This window comes from Sinohyriopsis cumingii, chromosome 13, assembly GCF_028554795.1.
Source record: "Sinohyriopsis cumingii isolate HCF-2022 chromosome 13, ASM2855479v2, whole genome shotgun sequence".
NCBI classification, from domain to species: domain Eukaryota; kingdom Metazoa; phylum Mollusca; class Bivalvia; order Unionida; family Unionidae; genus Sinohyriopsis; species Sinohyriopsis cumingii.
The window spans coordinates 5454000-5481605 of NC_142973.1; the positions used below are offsets into that span (position 1 = coordinate 5454000).

The window sequence follows — 27606 nt, forward strand, 5'->3', positions numbered from 1 at the left end:
AATAATGACTGGAAAGAGGGATATATTTCAACAGGTTAATACTTTTTTTCAAAGTTGCAATGTTTTACATAATCCACTTATGCTGGCATGCAGGAAAATTATTTTTCAATTTAGAAAACAGATTCAAATTATTCAAACAAACATGTAGGTCATACATAGCACAATAACAAATGGAATATTACATTTAAACACAAATCTAAACTGTTGATGATGACAACATATGCTACAGTTTTTGTGTTGCCATGGTAACAGAATGAAGTTAAATCTTGTCTGCCTGCATGCATTAGTCATGTACTAAATCAGTGTTGTACAGTGTATCTGATTTAAGTTTAAAATTTAAGGTTTCTGCAGAAATTTCCTGCAACTGCATATGGTGCTCTGATTAACTTGTGAGCACTCACAACTAAATTTTTATCCAAACGGTAACAAAGGAACAAATGACTTTCAAAATATTTAAAACATAATCTTAATAGTGTCGATCATATCATGGAAAAGGGTACCTCACTTTCCTAAACAACTAAGCACATGTGATACACAAGTTAGTGACACACATAAAAGTGAACTTTTCTGAAATGTAATGGTAAGAAACCTTTAATATAATTATTAAAGTTTTTAAGACAATTAAGGCCCATAAAGAAATCAAAATATAATAGGACTTACAATATACCAAAGCTTCAAGCTGAATATCAAGTGATATATGGCACACTGAATAACACAAATCAAGTGTTATATGGCACATACATGCATTAAGAGATTCAATCAATGATGGTAAACTATATATTTTTTCAAGTCTGGTGCAAGATGACATATGAAGCATTTTTTTCTCAATATCATTGTTACCATTTATAAAAGCAAGCTGAAAGCTTTATTTCAAAAAGCCATTTTGTTTATTGAGATGAAACATTTTAACCAATCAGAAGTGACAGCTTAACCTAAGGGTCTTTGACAAAAAAAGTTAAATATACTCTTGACTACAAAAGTTAAATATACTCTTGACTACAAAAGTTAAATATACTCTTGACTACAAATGAATTTGCAGAAACATGTAATAGTCATCAGAAGAATGGATGAACTCACTGACCTATTACAAATTAAACACAATTCAAATTCCCATGATCTGTAATGATTTGACCTCACCATGTTATGCATAGACAAATCAAAGTCTGAACTCTAATTACTTTTTGGTTTGAATTTTTTTTATCCTCTTAATCTCCATGTTATTTATCTGTGTGTCTGGTTTACTGAATCCGAAAATTCAAATTTCAGTGCAGAGAACTTTTCATTTAACAAATCACAATTCAGAAGTTCCTATGCATAAATAACGACTACTGTTGAAGTGGAGCATAATTATGTGTTATTTTTAATGAAAACCGGGTCCATGCAAGATAAATTATTATGCAGCAACCAATGCAATTTCACATCCAGCAATCTTGACATCCGACCTAGACTGCTCTAGTGGCCTAAGTGGTTAGAGAATCTGCCTGAGATGCAGAAGGTTGCGGGTTTGAGCCCCAGCCAAATCATACCAAAGACTTGGTACTAGCAGCTGCCTTGCTTGGCACTCAGCATTAAGAGGTTAGTGTTAGGACTGGTCAGCCTGGTGTCAGGATAATGTGACTTGGTGGGACATCATGCTACATGTCTGCGGCATGATGCCCCAGTGCTAAACATCACTATAAACTGTCACACTGCAGATATCGTAGAAATATAACAGAAAAACTGTTAAAGGTACATTATAAATCCAAATCACACAAACACACCTTTGACATATTAATCACTGACTCAATGGGTAACTGTCCATTCTCAAGTGTGATGCAACTATGAAGTTGAAGAAAAAAAAATTGGTTGTAGGAAACTTGAAGAAAGTAGACTTTTTGTGTAGAACACAAATTGACAATTTACCTCTTGTGACCTTGACCTTCAACCTCTGGGCCTGAGAGTCAAAAGGGAGATGACTATTCCCAAATGTAAAGCACCTAAAAATGTTTGAAGAAAACTGGATGCAAGGGAAGCTTGGCTTATCAAGAGAAAACCAATAAAGATGCATTGTCAACTTTCACCTCTCAGCTTCAGAAACAGCACTCCTGACCAGTTCAGCTATTTGGTTTCATAACATTTAGACCAAGAAAACTTGAATTGTTATGCAGGAAGCACGGTCACAGTATCAACTCCAATGACCTTGATTTCAACTTAGCAGCCCGCAAATTAATAGGCTTTTGAATCTATCTAAAGAAGAGGCACATATTTGAGAAAAAGAGACCACAGGAAACTAAAGTTACGCTGCTGAAACCACTTCACTTACAGATGAACAGACAAATGGACACTGCTATAGCTATATTACCCCACTGCTATAGCTATATTACCCCACAGCTATAGCTATATTACTTCACTGCTATAGCTATATTACTCCACTGCTATAGCTATATTACCCCACTGCTATAGCTATATTACCCCACTGCTTGATAACTGTTTGGGGAACAAGATCATTGTCAATTCTTCCATATACTGTTTAAAATGCAAACATTTACATTCAGTTTTCAAACATGGCCTAATTTTGTTGTTTTATATATATATATAACCAAATCATATTAATACTACATTGAAAACTGACAAAGGAAATCAACAGAGATAAAACCATTTTTCAGTGGCATCTTTTTAATACATGCAGATTCCTAAAACAAACTGAACGGAGTCAAGAAGCTTAAACACCAAAATATTACTGCATGTGTACTTAATTTGGAAACAAAAAGGAAGTTATAGAACATAGCCCACTTTCCAACTGGCACTGAACTTGCAGTGCATATCGGAAGACAATAAAATTATATTTTCTGGATAAATTATTCTAAAATTTTTTATAAATTGGTATGAATTTAAGGGCTGTTAAGAGGAATTTAAAAATGTCCAAACATTCAATTGGAGCAAATATGGATTGGAGCAAAATGATGGTAATGAAAAAGAAAGAACAAAATGTGATGCCTCCTCTGCAACCAATATTGTTGGTAACTGGGTCTGACAAATTAACACAATGGATGACATGTACAAAAATAGCATAGCACAGTTTATGCAAATAGCCACAAAAACTAAAAAAGGCAATGATAAATGTAAAAGTTAGATTCAAAACCTTTCTTTTTTTTACAAGTCATTAAAAATTATTCTCTTTAACACATTAACCCCTGGAGCTTTTTGTCATTTCACCTGAAAATTGAGTAGGAAACACATTTTGAAAGCTCTTTCTGAATAGACTCGAAAACACCAAATCCCCGGTCATCTTTCAATAACATACTGCCTAGTTGTGTTAGAAACATCGTTTTTCATTTGGCTATTTGACTGAGCAGAAAAGCAAAAGTTGGAGTTCTTTTTTCATTTTTTGTTTTGCTAAACGAAGCCATTATTTTTGTATGGAGACCACTCTTTATTCCAAATGCCCATCTTATCCTACTTTTTGCAAAGGCTCATCTATCTGTTTGCAGTTCATACCAGTTTGACTTAAATCTGAGACCAAAAAGTCTATAATCAGGACACAAAATCGGATTCTGACCAATGGCAAATTTTGGGTAAAAAAAAAGTTGGGTCCAAAAAATGAGGTTTTTTAATCTGTATTTTGTAGTGCAACTAGATATTCCAGATTATTTAGTATCATTGTAGAGCTACATCTGTCTACCTTTCTATAATACCGTCCACTTTAGTGTATCATGCATGACCATGATGCTACAGAGCTCAGCAGTAGGCTACTACCTCCTGCCCCGTTAAGTCGTCGCTAGGGGTTAATGTGTTAATGAAATATTTATTATAGTTAAAAGTTTGTTTTGACAAAAATGTAGGCCAATTATAACATGTAGTAGGCTATATGAATTCAACATATGCTAACCCATAATCAGCATTCTGGTAAGCAATGTAGCAGCCCTCTATGGTATCTATGGTAACCAAGAACGGCTGGGCTTTGTAGGCAATGTTTGTCAGACCCTGCCCAAGTCAATTTTACCTTGCATGCAAAATCTGATAAAGAAAATACTGATGCAAGCAGGTTAAGCCATCACTTGAACAATTAAGAATAGCAAAATGACAAAAAATTGATATTAATTCCATATAGTTGTCATTTAAAGAATGACAAAAAATTGATATTAATTCCATATAGTTGTCATTTAAAGAATGACAGAAAATTGATATTAATTCCATATAGTTGTCATTTAAAGAATGACAGAAAATTGATATTAATTCCATATAGTTGTCATTTAAAGAATGACAAAAAATTGATATTAATTCCATATAGTTGTCATTTAAAGAATGACAAAAAATTGATATTAATTCCATACAGTTGTCATTTACAGAATGACAGAAAATTGATATTAATTCCATATAGCTGTCATTTAAAGAATGACAGAAAATTGATATTAATTCCATATAGTTGTCATTTACAGAATGACAGAAAATTGATATTAATTCCATATAGTTGTCATTTACAGAATGACAGAAAATTGATATTAATTCCATATAGTTGTCATTTACAGAATGACAGAAAATTGATATTAATTCCATATAGTTGTCATTTAAAGAATGACAGAAAATTGATATTAATTCCATATAGTTGTCATTTACAGAATGACAGAAGATGGATAACATGCTCACTATATCAAGCATGATGCAACATTTATTCTAAGCAATACTAAACAATAAATCTAAACAATCTAGAATTTTAGGTACAATAAAAATTAGGACTTCTGTAACCATGGCAACCATCACCATGACAACAACAAAAACAGATACCTACCACTGTACATACTTTGTGGTGCACCATAGTACATCTCATCTATTGGAAGAAAAATGTTAGTCTAGGATGTTAGGCAAGCTGTGAAATTTGTGTTATCTTCAAAGTGGACAAGGCAGTCAAAAGAACTAAACTAATTCAAAAGTGTGAAGCAAGGCAGTTTTTAATGTGACTGAAAAAGGAATGCTGTGCAATTTTCAAACCCTGATTCTGTTTTACAGTGAATTCAATAATACTCATAACCATCAGTTTTCAAGGCTTAGCAAAAATGTACATATCTATCAGGTTTTATGTATGTGGCTATACCTCAGACAGAACTGGCCAGATGTATCGCAAAGACAATTTAAATGGAATACAAAAATGCGTATTTTTTTGCACAAAATATACTACATGAGCCCATGTTGGTGTTAAGCCCACCTTTCATTAAGCCAAAAAGGATGTCTTTTTTAGAAACACTAAGCCTAATCTACAACAAAACTTCTGCATGTACCTTTTTCTAGGGTGTGAATGAACATAAGAACTAAAGTTGTTGTATCATGATATCCATGACAACAAATGTCTTCAATCGGATACTGTGTACATAATATGTAAGAAGAAATGTAAGTGGGTCCAAAGAAAGTTTTGACCAAAGAGTAAGAAAACAAAAGAAGTCAGTATTTGTCTTTCTTTATTAAATGAAAAATAAACCTTAAAGAAACAATTCAACAATGATCCAGAGTCTTGGGAAGATCTTACACATGATTTCTCCAGCTGACTGAGTCTCATCTATACTGGATCTTGAGACTTGGAACAAAAGAGAACTGCACAGGCAGTGCAAAAGCACCAGCAGCAGAACTGCAGCACATCCTCTATTTATCAAGTATACCCATGTGGCATCTCCTGTCAAGCGTACCAGACAGTTCAGAGCAAAAATTGATTTGATCAGCCATTCAAGCACTCACAAAAACCAAACCAGTTAGTGATGTCATGGTCAACTTTGAACTCAAAGGATGAACAATATGTAGAACAGACTTAATTACGGGAATTGATGAAAAGTACTTTTATTCGTTTCTTTCTATTTTGTATATGTAAATCCATGTGGTAACTATATAAATGCAAATGAATATTCTGGAGTAAAGATTTGTTTACCTAGATGAATCAAATATACATTATTAATTAGTGCTATCTCATGAAGAAAAAAACACTCTTCGTGAAGTGAAAATTAAAAAGAGTCCCTGTTACAGTTACTTAGTGGATAGCTAAACAAGTCACAATAATAGTAGGAATAAGGAAATATAGCTACATGAGTCACATAAATAGTAAGATTAAGTAAAAATAGCTAATTTAAAAATGTAGTCACAGTACAAACAGACAAAGCCATGTGAAATAGTAAGAACTTAGCTTAACCAGTCACAGAAATAGATGGAATTGGGAGACATAGCCACCTGAGTCACAGAAATAGATGGAATCAGAAGACATAGTCACCTGAGTAAAACAGTTGTAGAAATAAGGAAATATAGTTACACGATTTACAGAAATAGTAGGAATATGGAGACAAAGTCAAATGAGTCACAGAAATAGCAGGAATATGGAGACAAAGCCACATGAGTCACAAAAATAGTAGGAATATGAGGACATAGCCCCATGAGTCACAGACATAGTAGGAATATGGGGACATAGCCCCATGAGTCACAGAAATAGTAGGAATATGGAGACAAAGTCACATGAGTCACAGAAATAGTAGGAATATGGAGACAAAGTCAAATGAGTCACAGAAATAGCAGGAATATGGAGACAAAGCCACATGAGTCACATAAATAGTAGGAATATGGGGACATAGCCCCATGTGTCACAGAAATAGTAGGAATATGGAGATAAAGTCACATAAGTCACAGAAATAGTAGGAATATGGAGACAAAGCCACATGAGTCAGAAAAATAGTAGGAATATGGAGACAAAGTCACATGAATCACAGAAATAGTAGGAATATGGAGACAAAGTCACATGAGTCACAGAAATAGCAGGAATATGGAGACAAAGCCACATGAGTCAGAAAAATAGTAGGAATATGGAGACAAAGCCACATGAGTCACAACAATAGTAGGAATATGGAGACATAGCCCCATGAGTCACAGAAATAGTAGGAATAAGGAGACATAATTAAACTACCTTAAACTGACTCATTCGTAACTGTGATCAAAGAGGGCAGGCAACCATGCGAAATGAATACTTCATAAAATAAAGAGCTTGGTTTCACAGATATGGATCATTGTGGGCAAGTGAGTTTCAGAGAATTTCTGAACTGGCAATTAGAGATATACTCAAGGATGATAAGAAGTTTCACTATTACTTCCAATGAAATTGTGACATCAATATTGTTCTAATTGAACAATAAAATAATTGAGTTTTGATGTAGACGATTGTCTCACAAAATAAATGTCGCTAGTTTTTTTTTAAAAAAAAAGGAATCTTGTTTGGCGGTGTATCAACAGTTAGTCTAGTTCCCTGCTGCTTTGACTCCCAGCTTGGCACTATATGATTAAATACCACTCCAGGAAACAGACTAATCAACGAAACAAAAAGCAGTGATGTAATACACAGATGTTTTCGCGTACATCTCGATGGTTGTTGAAACCAGTAGAAATGATCTTTCATATGTTGGATATTTTGAAAATAAGTTACTTATACAGAATAATGAAAAATTTCATTAGAAAAAGCAGGTTATTAACGAATATTATCGATGGAATTGGAAAACGAGGATTCAGTCATTAAACAGCTCAGTTCCCTACCCCCGCGGTTTTCTCGAAGTGTTAGCACATTTTTTTATTTTTGGAGGTCCCTCGGTAACTCGCACCCTCGCTTATAGTGCAGACTATGTGGACCCCATTGTGCATGAGTTATCAAGCAAGAGGTATAGTAGGAATAAGGAGACATAGCAACATAACTCAGTTATTGGAATAAAGAAACACAGCTGCATGAGTCATATAAATAAGGTGACAGTGCAACATGAGTCACAGAAATAGTAGGAATATGGAGACATATCAATATGATTCAAAGAAATAGTAGGAATAAGGAAACATACATGAAGTTGCACAAGTCACAATAACAGTATGAATAAGGAGACATAGATGTAGCTACCACAAATCACAATAGCAATATGAATAAGGAGACATAGCTACATGAGTCACAGTTACAGAAATAAGGAAACATAGCTATATGAGTCACAGAAATAGTAGAAATAAGGAGACATAGATGTAGCTACCGTAAGTCACAATAGCAATATGAATAAGGAGACACAGCTACATGAGTCACAGTTATAGAAATAAGGAAAGATAGTTACATAAGTCACAGAAATAGAAGAAATAAGGAGACATCAATATGATTCACAGAAATAGTAGGAATAAGGAAACATACATGAAGTTGCACAAGTCACAATAACAGTATGAATAAGGAGACATAGATGTAGCTACCACAAGTCACAATAGCAATATGAATAAGGAGACATAGCTACATGAGTCACAGTTACAGAAATAAGGAAACATAGCTACATGAGTCACAGAAATAGTAGAAATAAGGAGACATAGATGTAGCTACCATAAGTCACAATAGCAATATGAATAAGGAGACACAGCTACATGAGTCACAGTTATAGAAATAAGGAAAGATAGTTAAATAAGTCACAGAAATAGAAGAAATAAGGAGACATCAATATGATTCACAGAAATAGTAGGAATAAGGAAACATACATGAAGCTGCACAAGTCACAATAACAATATGAATAAGGAAACATACATGAAGCTGCGCAAGTCACAATAACAATATGAATAAGGAAACATACATGAAGCTACCACAAGTCACAATAGCAATATGAATAAGGCGACACAGCTACATGAGTCACAGTTATAGAAATAAGGAAAGATAGTTACCCGACTCGCAGAAATAGCAGGAATAAAGAGACATAGCTACTTGAGTCATTGAAATACCATATATTCCCTAATTAATACTCCTGGGGTATTACATATTCCAATTAGGGTTATATATATGAGCACAATAATCAAAGCCAAAGTTGTTCTTCTCATGTACTCATAAAATGACCATATATACATCTGGGGGTCTTTCTGCTACTGAATTGAGTCATTGTAAATATCTGCAAAGTTAAAATGATCAATCAATCAACACATTTTTCCATTCAGCAGCTGGATGAAGTAGGCCAGGTAAGTCTTTGAAATTGCCACCAAATTACTGCATCATGTTTAATGCAACATGTGTGAATTCAACTTTATTAATTTATACATACATATATGCATTTTAACAGTGTGATCAACTGAGATTGCTGCATAATTTTGTTGCTATCATGGATCTAAAGCAAACAGGTATTCAAAATAGGTCTTACACTGCATCTTTTCAAGCTAAATTCAGGTAAAGGTTGTAAATAATTTATAATCATGGATAATATTTGTATCACATATGAATTGTGTTAAGTTTGTATTGTGTTGTTTCTATTGTAATTCTTGGTTGCATTTGTACTTGAATGTTTCTTTTATATGTTGTAGTTTTAACTGCTACCCAATGTCAGTACATAAATCTGTCATGACTAGGGAATCATTATTCAAACAATCAGTCTATAATGGCAAGCCGGACAGGACCAACATCAAAGAGGGAAATTTTGCAAAACCAAAACCAGAAGACTTCTATATAGTATTTCCTTATAATTCTTATGAAAGAAAAACAAAAGTAGACGTGTGTATGTATGTGCGTGTATATATATTCCAAAAGTGCTACATAGCAGAGAGAGTTTTGCAACTGCTCTCATGAAGGCTTCTGCATTGAGAAAAATGAGGACAGGTTTGGGTTAGGAGATGAGGATAGGTTGGGGTTAGGAAATGAGGATAGGTTTGGGTTAGAAAATGAGGATAGGTTGGGGTTTGTAATGCCTGCCAACATGCAATGCACATGCCATTATGGTGAACATTATTCTTTTACTCACTCTACCCAGCTATATATACATGCTACATTAGATGATCTCCACAAATGTATTGTACTACACTGTAAAATGGGGGCCCTGAGTGGCAGAGTGGTCTAAAGTGCTCACTGTTACAGATCACTGCCATCTCACCTCTGTCTGCATGGGTTTGAGTCTCAGGTTCGGCCAATGTGGGTTGGTGAGAAAGTCTGCCAGTGGCTTCTCGTGAGTCAGTGGTTCTTTCTGGGCTTTTCCTGGGTTTTTCTTCCACCCTTAATACTGACTGCCACGTATAGCCTATCTTGTGCTGAAAAATGGCATTAAACCCTAAACAACAACAAGAACTACAATGTAAACACATAATGGCAAGACAACACATACAACAGATATAACATTTTATGCTCAATATAACATTGGCTACAATTCTTCTTAAAAAAAATGGCAGAGAGGGATTAATCAGAGTTGGGGCATTAATTATGGAATATATGGTAGTAGGAATAAAGAGATGTAGCTACATGAATCACAGCAATAGTAGGCATAAGGAGACTTAGCTACACACTTCAAAATAACATTATGAATTAGGACACATAGCCACACAAGTCATAGTTAAAGGAATATGGAAATATAGGTACATGGGTCACAGAAAAAGTAGGAAAAAGGAGACATAGCTACATGAGTCACAGAAGTCGAAGGAATAAGCAGACAAAACTTCATAAGTCACATAAATAGTAAGAATAAGCAGAAAGCTACATGAGTCACACATATAGATGGAATAAACAGACATAGCTACATGTCACACATATAGACAGAATAAGTACACATAGCTATATGAGTCACATAACAGTAGGAATAAAGAGACAAGTCACATGAGTCACAGAAGTGTGTTATGTAATCTCCAAAGATAGCTTATATTCACTGATTTAAAAAGCCTGGTTGTTTACTTAAATCTTTAGAAAAATAGAGAAAATGTTCATTTTCATACAATTTATGTCATTAAGTTCATGTACCATTCAACTATGATCCTGTACTAATACTCTGAGTCTTTATCACCTTATGTTATCACCTGACAAAATCACAATGCATGAATGATACTGAACTAGCTCTAGATTGGACATATGGACGGACATGCACATGGTGAGCTTTCACCAACTTGGGCTCAACAAAACTTGGTACACCATGAAGAGAAGTGACATTCCAAGTATTACACAGCTTCTATTCCAAGTATTACACAGCTTCTATTCCAATACAATAAACATTTCTGCATTCGTCTCTCTTTAAGAATCAAAGGTTTTTGATAAATCTTAGTTTTGTTAGTAACTGCTAATTTTATTGATGTTTACTTTAAAGAGTGATGTACAGGGATGTATCCAAATAGCATTGTTACAGGGCATGTATCCAAAAAGTCTTGCTACAGGAGATGTATCCAAATAGTCTTGTTACAGGGGATGTATCCAAATAGCCTTGTTACAGGGGATGTATCCAAAAAATCTTGTTACAGGGGGTGTATCTAAAAAGTCTTGTTACAGGGGATGTATCCAAATAGTCTTGTTACAGGGGATGTATCCAAAAAGTCTTGCTACAGGAGATGTATCCAAATAGTCTTGTTACAGGGGATGTATCCAAATAGCCTTGTTACAGGGGATGTATCCAAAAAATCTTGTTACAGGGGGTATATCTAAAAAGTCTTGTTACAGGGGATGTATCCAAATAGTCTTGTTACAGGGGATGTATCCAAAAAATCTTGTTACAGGGGGTGTATCTAAAAAGTCTTGTTACAGGGGATGCATCTAAAAAGTCTTGTTACAGGGGATGTATCCAAAAAATCTTGTTACAGGGGATGTACCCAAATAGTCTTGTTACAGGCGATGTATCCAAATAGTCTTGTTACAGGTGGATTTAAGAATAGGGGGATTAAGAATTGAACATTAGTTTACCTTCATCTATTCTAAGGAAAAATAATCATGGTATGAAAATGTTGCTTCTGAGAATAGGCCCTACTAACTAGTTATGCAAAAGGTGCTGGATAGCAAACAAGATAAAGGTTTTTAAGTGATCAAGGAAGACACACACAAAAAATCTAGGACACACACAAGCTGATATTAGTAGCAAAGACATATGCAAGAATAAGCTCAAATTAATTAAATCGTCAGTTCAAATGTTATTATTGAGAATATGACGTAAATATTCAATATGACTAATTGAGCTATAATACATAACTAAATACATTAAAACCTGTCCTATTAGTCAGCTGTGTTCAGTGGTAAAATGGTTACAACATTAATTCTAATTACCCCCTGGCAATACAACAGCCATTCTAATTAACATTCTAATTACCTGCTGGCAATACAACTGTCAATCTAATTACCCCTGGACCAAACTACTAAACAAATGCCCTGTATCACCTGCCTTCTGCAGTCAGTGGTGAGTTGTTTCCCTAACCAAATAATGGTTTGAACCTGCCTTAAGTGGTCACATCAGTGGCCACTCGGAGTATGCAAATTAAAGACTTCTTTTGTTTGATAAGCAAGGAATTTTTCATATAAAGGCCTAACATGTGAATCCATGTTTAAGTGTTTCATATCTTGACTGTACTTACCATACTCCAGTCACATTGTCAAACAATCTCAAAGATGTCAACATGTCGGCTTCAAAAACAGTGAGATTTGTATTCTTACAAGAAAGGAGGAAATAATTTGTTTGCTGGATTGTGGGAAAAATAATTGTGTTATTACAGCAAAAGTGAAGTTGTCTTTTGTGATGGCATGACATTTATAGTTATCTATCTTCATCCATTTATCTGTGAATTAAAAACTTTTTCCGAAGAAAACAGGTTTGTCTTTGAGAAGAGATATGAGTTACATCCCTTTTTAATAGGATCAGGGGTTATTCAATAGTCAGAATGTGTTTGGAAAGGCAGGTGAAGTTTAGATTCCTGGGTCACAGTGAATAGCCATATACTGGTATGTCTTCTTTTGAAGCCACTGATCTAACTCTAAATCAGACTAGTAGATTATGCTAACAAATTTAAGCCACTGACCTAACTCTAAATCAGACTAGTAGATTATGCTAACAAATTTAAGCCACTGACCAATCGCTAAATCAGACTAGTAGATTATGTTAACAAATTTAAGCCACTGACCTAACGCTAAATCAGACTAGTAGATTATGCTAACAAATTTAAGCCACTGACCTAACGCTAAATCAGGCTAGTAGATTATGCTAACAAATTTAAGCCACTGACTTAACTCTAAACTATGTATCTACCATAAACCAGCTTTTTTTAAATATTGCTATTTACTCATATTTATCATGGAGAACTGTACCCAAACAGTAGCTGCAACAACAGTCTTAAAAAATATATGTATGTGGAGTGACAGAGATGGAAAAATTAAACTGCCTTGAACTCATCTGGCATCAACTGATTGTGAAATTCAGTAACCATGAAACAAAATCATGCTTACAGTATCTGGACTTGTATGACAAACTGCTAAAATAACTGCAATGTAACTGATGCTTTGGAAGTTATTAGATACAAAATTGGTTTTCATGATGTGTGAAGTTAGATATTTGAAGTGTGAGTCAGCTTAACTTTTGAAACAAGAAAATTAAAACCTAAACTATTACAGAAATAGATGCAAATCATAAACATGATGTTGTTTGTTTTTAATTGGTGAGTATTCATAAAGTAGCATGCATACACATAAAACATATATTAACAACTAAAAATGAAAGTGATGTCAATGTTACCTAACAACTGCTGTTGTTGTCGTGCCTTTTGTTCTTGTTGCAATTTCATGGCCTGAACCTACAAATGAAAGAGGAGAAATTAAAAGCCATGTAACAGGAAAGAAGAGAACTTAATAACCATGTGACACTGCAGTACTGGACCTATAAAGGAAAGAGAATTTAATAACCATGTGACACTGCAGTACTGGACCTATAAAGGAAAGAGGACTTAACCATGTGACACTGTAGTACTGGACCTATAAAGGAAAGAGGACTTAACCATGTGACACTGCAGTACTGGACCTATAAAGGAAAGAGGACTTAACCATGTAACACTGTAGTACTGGACCTATAAAGGAAAGAGGACTTAACCATGTGACACTGTAGTACTGGACCTATAAAGGAAAGAGAACTTAACCATGTGACAGTGTAGTACTGGACCTATAAAAGAAAGAGGACTTAACCATGTGACACTGTAGTACTGGACCTATAAGGGAAAGAGGACTTAACCATGGGACACTGTAGTACTGGACCTATAAAGGAAAGAGGACTTAACCATGTGACACTGTAGTACTGGACCTATAAAGGAAAGAGAATTTAATAACCATGTGACACTGTAGTATTGGACCTATAAAGGAAAGAGGACTTAACCATGTAACACTGTAGTACTGGACCTATAAAGGAAAGAGGACTTAACCATGTGACACTGTAGCACTGGACCTATAAAGGAAAGAGGACTTAACCATGTAACACTGTAGTACTGGACCTATAAAGGAAAGAGGACTTAACCATGTGACACTGCAGTACTGGACCTATAAAGGAAAGAGAATTTAATAACCATGTGACACTGTAGTATTGGACCTATAAAGGAAAGAGGACTTAACCATGTAACACTGTAGTACTGGACCTCTAAAGGAAAGAGGACATAAACATGTGACACTGTAGTACTGGACCTATAAAGGAAAGAGAACTTAACCATGTGACAGTGTAGTACTGGACCTATAAAAGAAAGAGGACTTAACCATGTGACACTGTAGTACTGGACCTATAAGGGAAAGAGGACTTAACCATGTGACACTGTAGTACTGGACCTATAAGGGAAAGAGGACTTAACCATGTGACACTGTAGTACTGGACCTATAAAGGAAAGAGGACTTAACCATGTAACACTGTAGTACTGGACCTATAAAGGAAAGAGGACTTAACCATGTGACACTGCAGTACTGGACCTATAAAGGAAAGAGAATTTAATAACCATGTGACACTGTAGTATTGGACCTATAAAGGAAAGAGGACTTAACCATGTAACACTGTAGTACTGGACCTATAAAGGAAAGAGGACTTAACCATGTGACACTGTAGTACTGGACCTATAAGGGAAAGAGAACTTAACCATGTGACACTGTAGTACTGGACCTATAAGGGAAAGAGGACTTAACCATGTGACACTGTAGTACTGGACCTATAAGAGAAAGAGGACTTAACCATGTAACACTGTAGTACTGGACCTATAAAGGAAAGAGGACTTAACCATGTAACACTGTAGTACTGGACCTATAAAGGAAAGAGGACTTAACCATGTGACACTGTAGTACTGGACCTATAAGGGAAAGAGAACTTAACCATGTGACACTGTAGTACTGGACCTATAAGGGAAAGAGGACTTAACCATGTAACACTGTAGTACTGGACCTATAAAGGAAAGAGGACTTAACCATGTGACACTGCAGTACTGGACCTATAAAGGAAAGAGAATTTAATAACCATGTGACACTGTAGTATTGGACCTATAAAGGAAAGAGGACTTAACCATGTAACACTGTAGTACTGGACCTATAAAGGAAAGAGGACTTAACCATGTGACACTGTAGTACTGGACCTATAAAGGAAAGAGAACTTAACCATGTGACAGTGTAGTACTGGATCTATAAAAGAAAGAGGACTTAACCATGTGACACTGTAGTACTGGACCTATAAGGGAAAGAGGACTTAACCATGTGACACTGTAGTACTGGACCTATAAAGGAAAGAGGACTTAACCATGTGACACTGCAGTACTGGACCTATAAAGGAAAGAGAATTTAATAACCATGTGACACTGTAGTATTGGACCTATAAAGGAAAGAGGACTTAACCATGTAACACTGTAGTACTGGACCTATAAAGGAAAGAGAACTTAACCATGTGACAGTGTAGTACTGGATCTATAAAAGAAAGAGGACTTAACCATGTGACACTGTAGTACTGGACCTATAAGGGAAAGAGGACTTAACCATGTGACACTGTAGTACTGGACCTATAAAGGAAAGAGGACTTAACCATGTGACACTGCAGTACTGGACCTATAAAGGAAAGAGAATTTAATAACCATGTGACACTGTAGTATTGGACCTATAAAGGAAAGAGGACTTAACCATGTAACACTGTAGTACTGGACCTATAAAGGAAAGAGGACTTAACCATGTGACACTGTAGTACTGGACCTATAAAGGAAAGAGAACTTAACCATGTGACAGTGTAGTACTGGACCTATAAAAGAAAGAGGACTTAACCATGTGACACTGTAGTACTGGACCTATAAGGGAAAGAGGACTTAACCATGTGACACTGTAGTACTGGACCTATAAGGGAAAGAGGACTTAACCATGTGACACTGTAGTACTGGACCTATAAAGGAAAGAGGACTTAACCATGTGACACTGCAGTACTGGACTTATAAAGGAAAGAGAATTTAATAACCATGTGACACTGTAGTATTGGACCTATAAAGGAAAGAGGACTTAACCATGTAACACTGTAGTACTGGACCTATAAAGGAAAGAGGACTTAACCATGTGACACTGTAGTACTGGACCTATAAAGGAAAGAGAACTTAACCATGTGACAGTGTAGTACTGGATCTATAAAAGAAAGAGGACTTAACCATGTGACACTGTAGTACTGGACCTATAAGGGAAAGAGGACTTAACCATGTGACACTGTAGTACTGGACCTATAAAGGAAAGAGGACTTAACCATGTGACACTGTAGTACTGGACCTATAAGGGAAAGAGAACTTAACCATGTGACAGTGTAGTACTGGACCTATAAAAGAAAGAGGACTTAACCATGTGACACTGTAGTACTGGACCTATAAAAGAAAGAGGACTTAACCATGTGACACTGTAGTACTGGACCTATAAAAGAAAGAGGACTTAACCATGTGACAGTGTAGTACTGGACCTATAAAAGAAAGAGGACTTAACCATGTGACACTGTAGTACTGGACCTATAAGGGAAAGAGGACTTAACCATGTGACACTGTAGTACTGGACCTATAAAGGAAAGAGAACTTAACCATGTGACAGTGTAGTACTGGACCTATAAAAGAAAGAGGACTTAACCATGTGACACTGTAGTACTGGACCTATAAGGGAAAGAGGACTTAACCATGTGACACTGTAGTACTGGACCTATAAAGGAAAGAGGACTTAACCATGTGACACTGTAGTACTGGACCTATAAAGGAAAGAGAACTTAACCATGTGACACTGTAGCACTGGACCTATAAAGGAAAGAGGACTTAATAACCATGTGACACTGATATCCTGGACCAATATAAGAGAAATTAATAACCACATGATAGTGTAGCACCCACTAAAATACTGTAGTACCCACTAAAATACTGTAGTACCCACTAATAAACTACTGTAGTAACCACATGATACTATAGTACCCACATGATACTATAGTACCCACTAAAATACTGTAGTACCCACATGATACTATAGTACCCACATGATACTGTAGTACCCACTAAAATACTGTAGTACCCACATGATACTGTAGTACCCACTAAAATACTGTAGTACCCACCAAAATACTGTAGTACCCACAAAATTACTGTAGTACCCACTAAAGAAAAGGACTTCTACTGACTGACTATCTAATAACAGGACATAAATGACAACCACCCCAGCCCCCCCAAGAGGTAGCAGTGTAGTTATTGTTTTTATAAGTGGCAAAAAAGTGCAAATTGTGCATCAAAAGTGTAATCTATGTAGATTACACGCCAGAATTAGAGCAGATATCATAAAGATAAATTTTTACGACCAACCTGGTTCTGCAGCTGGTCAAAATTCTTGTCAAAAAGGGCTAAAATCCATATGGATTAGAGCCAGAAAACAAAATATACTGAAAAACTTTTTATATTCATCACTCACTTCAACTAGCCTACATGTGCAACTTTTGCTGAATGATCGTGAACTGGAATTCTCCTGTGATTATGGTGAGGTGCTCAGAATGCTGTTGCTGACTATGATGTGTTCAAGCATTTTGCAGCAGATACATGTAAGGAAGACATGTCTATAATTGGTGGCCTTGAATCGTTCTCCATTTTTGAAGATAACTATAATGTTTGCTGTTTTCTGCTCATCAGAAACATAACCTGTTGAGAGGAACTTCTGGAAAATATAACTCAAGTATGGTACACACTCTTCTGTTAGATCTTTCAGGATCCTTGCTGGAATCATGTCTGGTCCTGTGACCATCTGTGGGTTAATTTTCTGCAACAAGCTGTATACACCTTCTTCAGTAACTTTGATGTCAGGTATTAGTGTGTAACGATCTCCATGTAGGCTTGGTAGATCACTCTTATCATCTTGTGTGAAGACTGGTATTGACGATTCAGTATGTTAGCCTTGTCGGATGCCATGGAATGTAGTTTCCCGTGTTCCTTGAGTGGTGCCACACCACAGGTGTCTCTACATAAGACTTAATGAAGTTCCAAAATCTCTTCTGCTTCTTTGGTTGTTGTTCTTGATTTGGATTACCAACTTCTATCAAATTTTCAATATATCTCCAGTAGGCCTGCCGTTCTAAGCATTGGGATCTTGCTCTTGCTTCTTTGTATAGTTTCCAATCTCTTGTTTTTCATTTTGTCTTCTGACTTGCAAACAATCTGTTCAGTCTTCTGTATTGGACTCTAATGGATTTGTTTGTTTTGTTTCCAGATAAGGTCTCAGACGGTATAAATTTATCATTTAACCATCTGATGTTCTACTCAAACATTTTCTATGTGTCATTTGCAGAAAGGTTATGATTCATGCAGCATTCCCTTGGACCCCACCAGCAAGGACAAGAGGGGTATCCTAACGTCTGTGCAGCCCAGGATCTCCATACTCCACGCCCAGGCTTGCGCCCTGGAGAGGTCACTCCAGTATCGCTACTGAGTGAGGAAACAACACAGAAGCTGGCAGTTTATGGGTTATAAGTCCCACCTGATTGGCGTAGGGAAGGGGTGCCACAGGTCAGCTTCGACGGTGGGAGGGATCATCGTGTCCCACTGGCTGACTACCGCCCGCCTCAAGCCGGGCAGCCCCAAGTCAGTAAGGTGTTGACCTGCCATCGTCTGCCTGCTCCAGTGGGTGTCTGGAACTCAGTGTGTTGCTCAGCATGATAAGCAGATGGTAATTCCACACCAGACAAAAGAAACAAGAAATCAATAAAGAAGACTCAAGCTCTTCGAATTGCAAGCTGGAACGTGTGTACGATGTGTACAGGCATCTATGACAACCTCAGGGATGTGGACAACATCAGGAAGACAGAGAACTCACCAAACTAAATATCTGCATATCTGCCCTCCAGGAAACCAGGGTCGCCTCTAGCGGCTCCCTAAGAGAAGAAAACTACACCTTCTTCTGGAAGGTTCGAGAACCTGAGGATCCCTGCCAGCACGGAGTGGGCTTTGCCATCAAAAACAACATCCTGGCCTCGGTTGAGCCTCCCACACAGGGCACTGAGCGTATTTCTTGTCCATTTGCCTCACCATTGCTGCAGGTCCTGTCAAAACATCCTCAGTGTCTACACCCCCACCCTCACATCTTTAGAAGACACAAAGGATCAGTTCTATGGGCAACTGGACGAACAGATCAAAGGATGCCCCAAAGATGAACCACCATTCCTCCTCGGCGACTTTAATGCCAGAGTAGGTGCAGACCATAGGTCATGGCCTCTCTGCCTCAGACATCATGGCACTGAAAAGACCAATGAAAATGGTCACAGACTGCTGAAGCTGTGCACCTACCATGACCTGTGTGTCACAAAGCATCGCTAGACAGTGCACGAACGAGTACTGGCAACAACTGTGTGAAGGAATCCAGTGCAGTGCTGAATCCAGAAATGTCCAAGGTATGTACAGTGACATCAAGAAGGCTTTAGGCACTACAGTGAAAGGGGTCGCCCCCTGAAATCTCTGACGGGAGAGAAGAACACTGACCGTGAGCAACAGCTGGCCAGATGGGTGGAGGACTATTCAGAGCTATTCTCCCGAGAAACACCAGTCACTGATGCGGCCCTTAGCAGCATAAAGAAACTGCCCACCATGGAGGAGCTCCACAAAGTGCCCACCTTAGAGGAGCTCAGCAAAGCAAATGAATCCCTCCCAAACGACAAAGAAACCAGGTAGTGACAGCATCCCGCCCGAAGCTATCAAACGTGGGAAACCAACATTGCTTCAGCCACTGCATGAGCTACTTTGCCTCTGCTGGGAGGAAGGAGCAGTCCCCCAAGACATGCATGACATCACAATTGTGACCCTTCACAAAAACAAGGGTGACTGCAGTGACTATAATAATTACAGAGGGATCTCGCTCCTGAGCGCTGTTGGCAAAGTGTATGCCCGCATCATACTCAACAGGCTGCTGGCAGACCATGTGTACCCAGAATCCCAGTGTGGCTTCAGAGTAGGCAGGTTGACAACAGACATGATCTTCTCCCTATGACAACTCCAAGAGAAGAGCAGAGAGCAAGGTCAACCACTCTACATGATGTTCATCTACCTCACCAAGGCCTTTGACCTAGTCAGCATGAAGGGCTTTTCTGAACTTCTCAGTAAGATCGGTTGCCCCCCAAAACTCTGCAGCATGATAATCTCTTTCCATGCCGATATGAAGGGAACAGTCCTGCATGATGGATCCTCCTCAGCCTCCTTCCCAATCAACAGTGGCGTGAAGCAGGTCTGCATGATGGCACCAACCCTTTTCGGGATCTTCTTCTCCCTGCTCCTGTCCTACGCCTTCGACTTGTCCACTGATTGTGTATATCTACACACCAGGTCTGACGGAAGGCTGTTCAACCTGGCACGACTGCGCTAGAAGACCAAAGTGAGGTCGGTGCTCATTAGGGAGATGTTTTTGTAGATGATGCAGCTTTTGTGAGCATACCGAGGATGCATCCAGAGACTGGGAGATTGTTTTGCTGATGCCTGCAAGCAGTTTGGGCTCACCATCAGCCTGGAAAAGACAAACATCAGCATGTAAGATACCACCATTGCCACTTCCATCAAAATTGATGGTGTCACCCTGGAAGCAGTCAACAACTTTACTTACTTGAGGTCAACCATCAGCAATACTCTCTCTTGCTTGATGTTGAGCTGGACAGAGGGCTTGGAAAGGCAAACACCATCATGGCATGACTAACAAGGAGGGTGTGGGAAAACAACACACTGACAGAGCACACCAAGATCCAAGTCTACCCGGCCTGCATTCTCAGCACCCTTCTATATAGAAGTGAGACCTGGAGCACCTACATGTGGCAAGAGTGCTGGCTCAACTCCTTCTATATACGGTACCTAAAACGCATCCTTAAAATCAGCTGGCAAGACACCATCACACACAGCAAGATCCTGCAGCATGCAAGTACCCACAGCACGTACTCCCTGCTGAGCAAACGCTGCTTCGATGGCTCGGACATGTCCGACACATGGAGGATGTGAGGCTGCCAAAGGACATCCTATATGGACAGCAGAAGAGTCGGCTGCCCCTCACTCCATTTCAAGGATGTGTGCAAGTGGGACATGAAGGCATGCAACATTTCACCGATGGCTGGGAAGTGCTGGCCGAGGACGAGGCACCTGGAGACTGACATTAAGCAAGGGCATAGCAGTCACTGATGCAAGAAGAGGCCAGTTGGCGGCAGAGAAATGTGAGAGAAAGAAGAGCACGGCAGCAACCCCAGTAACTCAGACTTCCCATTATGTCTGCACCAACTGCAATAGGGACTTAAACTCACGAACAGGCCTGCACAGACACAGCAGACAACATCCCTGAGACAGATGACACTCTAAGGGTGCTATATGTATGGTCTGTCGAGACTAAGCCACCAATGATGATATGTTTCACATATGAATGATTCTTGTGATGACTTCAATTCTTCACATATGTGACAATATAGTCAGCATTCCTGCATTGGAAGACTTTACGAGCTGCTTTCCTCACTTTCATTTGTCATAGGCTGGACTCTATACAGACTGCTTCATGGTCAGCAATTCCTGGTGACATCACACTTGTTGATTAATGTTTTGTTGTTTGTGAAGAATAGTTCAAGTAGATTTGAATTAAATTCACTTAGACATGTTGCTGCATTAACAACCTTTACCAGGAAAGAGTCCTTTATGATATTTAGTAGCTGTTGGCATTGGGTGTTGTTTGTGGCTTGTGGAAGTGGACACTCATTCTCCCAGTCAATATCTGCAAGGTTGAAGTCTCCTCCTAGCCATACGTGCATACTTTGTGGCATTCTTGTAAGGCATGAATGAAGCTGATCTAGGTAGTTTGGTTTGGTTAAGGATGGAGGTTTGTAGAAGGCACCAATGTATAGGCCTGATGCCCATTCAACCTTGATTTTGGCCCAAACTAACTCAATGTTATTATCTGCTCTAAGTTCTTCTGGCTTGCAGCTGGAATACTGGTCTGATTCTAGGACAAATACCCCCCCCCCATGGGATCCCTCTGGACTATCTTTGTGGTAGGACCTGATGTTTGCTGGGATTACTTCTGATGAATGTATGTTGCTGTCTAGCCATGATTCTGTACCAATAACAATGGTAGCTTTGGTAGAGGAGATCATATTGCTTAGTAGTCCCTTCTTTACAGGCCCCTTTATAGACTGACAATTAATTACTAGGATTCCCATGGGCAAGTCAGTTCTACTTCCAGTGGGACCATGTGTTGTAGAGGTGATTCTCTGCTTGTGTGGAGATGAAGCAGCAGTTGGGTTTTAAGACTTATCTCAATGTCTGCTTGGGTACTGTCGCTAAGGCATTGGTAACTGTTACTGGTATCGAAGATGAAAGTGTCAAATATTCCAGTGGAGAAGTTGGGCAAATCACACTGAATACATTCCAAGCTTACATTGTGGAAGGTTTTGAACACGGAGTTTGGCATATTCATTCACTTTTGATGATACCATACTTCGCATGAGTCACAACGCACACAAGGTGTTGTCCATTGACAGGCTTTGCAGTTTTCTGACATATGAAGGACAACAGACCATTCCAAGAAGATCGAAAAATTTTTAATAACAAGGCATTCTACAGCCTGTTTGTGTCATAGTTAATTTTGATAGAAAAAGTGAACAAGATTTGAAAATGTGGGAATTATGTATTATTATCAAGTATGTATAAATACACATGCAGGTTTTGCTTCATAACTGAAACTAATCATTATGTCAAGGTAGAAGTTTTGGTACAGAGATAATCCATAATTCTTGGCAAGGTTGCCTAGTACTCACCATACTATCTTGTGGATCCATGACAGACTGTCCACCTGGTACTGTACTCATCTGCATTGCTGTTGTGGGCATCTAAAAAGAGAGAACAAGTCAATGCAACAAAGACTAAATAAACATGCTCACTTCTATCAACCTACCAATAAGTCTATGAATATCAAAGGTAGAAAACACAATTGATAGATATCAAGTACCAATATATATATATAATGGCTTGCATCCTGCATGTATCTCCCTTAAAAATGGCCAATTTCACATTTTTTCTTTATTTCAAATATTTTTTGGGTAGTTCAACCATTGCAGTAGAAGGAGGTAGCAATGATTTGGAGAGTAAGAGATACAGCTGAAACAGAGAAATGGACAGAAGAGGAAAATGTGCTGTACAATTTTTCAGGACAGGTAGAATATGTAAATGATACTGCAATAAAATTACAACCAAGAACCTCTGTCAAAATTATGACCAAGAACTACTGTCAAGATTGCACTGCAACAATCATTGTGAAATTTACAACCAAGAACCACTTCTGAGATTGCAATTTGCTTCTGTTCAAAACTGGAATTGTTAAAGGAAATGTAGTTTGGATAACAGTGGCTATGAAACTTGATACTAAGTTCAATTCCTATTCCAAGTAAGTATAAAGTTTAACAAAAGGTGCTTGGTGATGGTCAGTACTCTGGTGTCCAACACTCCTAAAGGATTCAATCTTGGTGATGGTCAGTTCTCTAGTGTCCAACATTCCTAAAGTTTTCAATCACACCACCTACCTGTCCTGCCTATAAAACCTAATTACAAGCTTTTGAAATTCATGTAATGAACTTATAGAAAGATGCATGATACTAAATTTTCTAAATATCACAGCTTGTCACAAACCTCTTAACTTTAATACCACAGTGTGTCACAACAGACTCACACTGTAATGGGCAAACATAATTTCCAGGAATGCAAGATGAGACCATTTCTTCCTTTCAATTACTGCGTGTTCAAAGCATCTCTGATATTTTGTAGCTAAAAAGATTTTCAAATTAGCTGCTGTGGTGGTCATGCTGGATGTCAGACTGACACCACACTCATTTAGAACAAAGCAGACATCATTGGAAGTCATTTGTTGAATGTCAATATGGCCATAGTGACAACAAGTTTTCAAGACAGCCATTGTGGCAATCATACTGGATGCATGATTAGTCCCGTTTTTATTTCGGAACAACTATTTATCATACAAAGTCTACTGGTGAAAATTCCATGCCGATATTGTCATCCATTGAGGAGGAGATGTTATGACTCTATGGTTTTAAACTAAATGACAGAAAAGAGTGAAAACCACAGAAATGAGTAAAAACCAACAAATTTAGTAACATTCTAAAAATGATCTATTTCCACAGAATACAAAGTGAAAATTTTAAAAGAGCTTTTACAATATTGTGAATTAAATCCCAAATAGTCTTAAAAGTTTTATCACAAGTCCAAGAGAATAGAATATTCTAAATGAATTCCACTGATGTTCTGAATGAATTCCAATCTTGAATTTGCTGATGCACCAATAGCCTAGAATAGTGTTGATGTGCAGACAGTCTTGATGTAACACAATGTTATAATCTAAAATGTGTCTAAAGGCATTTACTATAATCCCAAAATTGGGATCTGGTCCTAATAAATTAATGAGCACTTTGGAATTCCAGTTTTAAATAATAATTTAAATAAATAAACCCTCTCAAATATTAACTAAAACACTACTACTAGACTGATTCCACTTCAGATGTTAAGATAGGAATGAGTAATTCCAATATAAACAACCTTAATATAAAACCCAAAACACAATAAAAGTACCAGGATGAGATCAAGAGTTCATTTCTAGAACATTCTAAGTTGTCAACATGATCAGGTCTATTAATAGAAGCTTAGAAAAGAACATGGAAGGATCAGGTACACCAAGAATTCTTGAGGGGAAAACCAATATCCTGAACTCAAAGACCAGTAAACATATTTATCTACAAGCAATAACAATCTTACAATATAATCTACAATCACTGACAAAAATCAGCTATGTAATATGTTGTTTATAAATAAAGACATCAGTCAGGTAGGCCTTAACTTCTACCATCAGTTATGGACAAAGGTCAATCACACAATACAAATTAAATGTACATGGCAGAAGAAGAGATATCTTCAAGAGGACCTCTCACCGTGAACTTATTGAGGGTCAATTTGCATCCTTTTCATTTAGGGCCAACTAGACACCAGAACAACTTCTCTGACGAAAAACCCCATATTAAAATGACTTTCCATTTAAGAAGCATAGTGATAAGTTTTTCAAGATGGCCACCATGGAAGCCATACTGAATGTCAGTCAAAGACCAGCTTAATTCAGGGCAAAAAAAACCCCCAAAAACACAATACAAGTCTTCTAGTTAAGACTCCATGTTGATGTGACTTTCCATATTTTTCATTAAAATAACAATAACAACATTTCCAAGATGGCTGCCATGGTGGTCATACTGGATATTAGATTCACTGCATTTCCATTTAGTACCAACCAGACATCAAACAAAGTCTTTTGGTGAAAGCGTAATGTCAATGTGACTAGCCAGCTAGGAGAAGTAGCAATAAAAACATTTTACAGATGGTCAATGTGGAGGCCATACTGGAGGTAATTTTCATTTAGGACCAATCAGACATAATAAGAAGTCTTTCACTGAAAACCAAATGGTGATATGACCATTCAATCAGTAGTAGTAGTAACCCAATGGTAATATGACCATTCAATCAGTAGTAGTAACCCAATGGTAATATGACCATTCAATCAGGAGTATTAGTAACCCAATGGTGATATGACCATTCAATCAGGAGTAGTAGTAGTAACCCAATGGTAATATGACCATTTAATCAGGAGTAGTAGTAACCCAATGGTGATATGACCATTCAATCAGGAGTAGTAGTTACCCAATACTGATATGACCATTCAATCAGGAGTATTAGTAACCCAATGGTGATATGACCATTCAATCAGGAGTAGTAGTAGTAACCCAATGGTAATATGACCATTTAATCAGGAGTAGTAGTAGTAACCCAATGGTGATATGACCATTCAATCAGGAGTAGTAGTAATAACCCAATGGTAATATGACCATTCAATCAGGAGTAGTAGTAATAATCCAATGGTGATATGACCATTCAATCAGGAGTAGTAGTAACCCAATGGTGATATGACCATTCAATCAGGAGTAGTAGTAATAACCCAATGGTAATATGACCATTCAATCAGGAGTAGTAGTAATAATCCAATGGTGATATGACCATTCAATCAGGAGTAGTAGTTACCCAATATTGATATGACCATTCAATCAGGAGTAGTAGTAACCCAATGCTGATATGACCATTCAATCAGGAGTAGTAGTAACCCAATGGTGATATGACCATTCAATCAGGAGTAGTAGTAGTAACCCAATGGTAATATGACCATTCAATCAGGAGTAGTAGTAATAATCCAATGGTGATATGACCATTCAATCAGGAGTAGTAGTAATAACCCAATGGTGATATGACCATTCAATCAGGAGTAGTAGTAGTAACCCAATGGTAATATGACCATTCAATCAGGAGTAGTAGTAATAATCCAATGGTGATATGACCATTCAATCAGGAGTAGTAGTAACCCAATGGTGATATGACCATTCAATCAGGAGTAGTAGTAATAACCCAATGGTGAGATGACCATTCAATCAGGAGTAGTAGTTACCCAATATTGATATGACCATTCAATCAGGAGTAGTAGTAACCCAATGCTGATATGACCATTCAATCAGGAGTAGTAGTTACCCAATACTGATATGACCATTCAATCAGGAGTAGTAGTAATAACCCAATGGTGATATGACCATTCAATCAGGAGTAGTAGTAACCCAATGGTGATATGACCATTCAATCAGGAGTAGTAGTTACCCAATGGTGACATGACCATTCAATCAGGAGTAGTAGTAATAACCCAATGGTAATATGACCATTCAATCAGGAGTAGTAGTTACCCAATATTGATATGACCATTCAATCAGGAGTAGTAGTAATAGCCCAATGGTAATATAACCATTCAATCAGGAGTAGTAGTAACCCAATGCTAATATGACCATTCAATCAGGAACAGTAGTAACCCAATGCTGATATGACCATTCAATCAGGAGTAGTAGTAACCCAATGGTGACATGACCATTCAATCAGGAGTAGTAGTTACCCAATGGTGATATGACCATTCAATCAGGAGTAGTAGTAATAACCCAATGGTGACATGACCATTCAATCAGGAGTAGTAGTAATAATCCAATGGTGATATGACCATTCAATCAGGAGTAGTAGTAACCCAATGGTAATATGACCATTCAATCAGGAGTAGTAGTAACCCAATGGTGACATGACCATTCAATCAGGAGTAGTAGTAACCCAATGGTAATATGACCATTCAATCAGGAGTAGTAGTAACCCAATGCTGATATGACCATTCAATCAGGAGTAGTAGTAACCCAATGCTGATATGATGATATGACCATTCAGTCAGGAGTAGTAGTAATAACCCAATGGTAATATGACCATTCAATCAGGAGTAGTAGTAACCCAATGGTGATATGACCATTCAATCAG

General features: G+C 37.6%; 1 protein-coding gene across 3 annotated transcripts in view; it reads right to left on the reverse strand.

Annotated features, from left to right (window-relative positions):
* Positions 1-27606, reverse strand: part of LOC149784886 (mediator of RNA polymerase II transcription subunit 25-like) — a 173182-nt gene that overhangs the window by 19866 nt on the left and 125710 nt on the right. For 2 of the 3 annotated variants that reach the window (XM_089978465.1, XM_089978463.1), the window contains 3 exons: positions 22983-23054; positions 13455-13512; positions 4769-4807 (listed from right to left, as the gene is read on the reverse strand). In XM_089978465.1, coding sequence (XP_089834591.1) covers positions 4769-4807; positions 13455-13512; positions 22983-23054 — 169 coding nt within the window. The remainder of the gene's footprint in view (positions 1-4768; positions 4808-13454; positions 13513-22982; positions 23055-27606) is intronic. The other variant, XM_089978464.1, reaches the window with a different exon arrangement.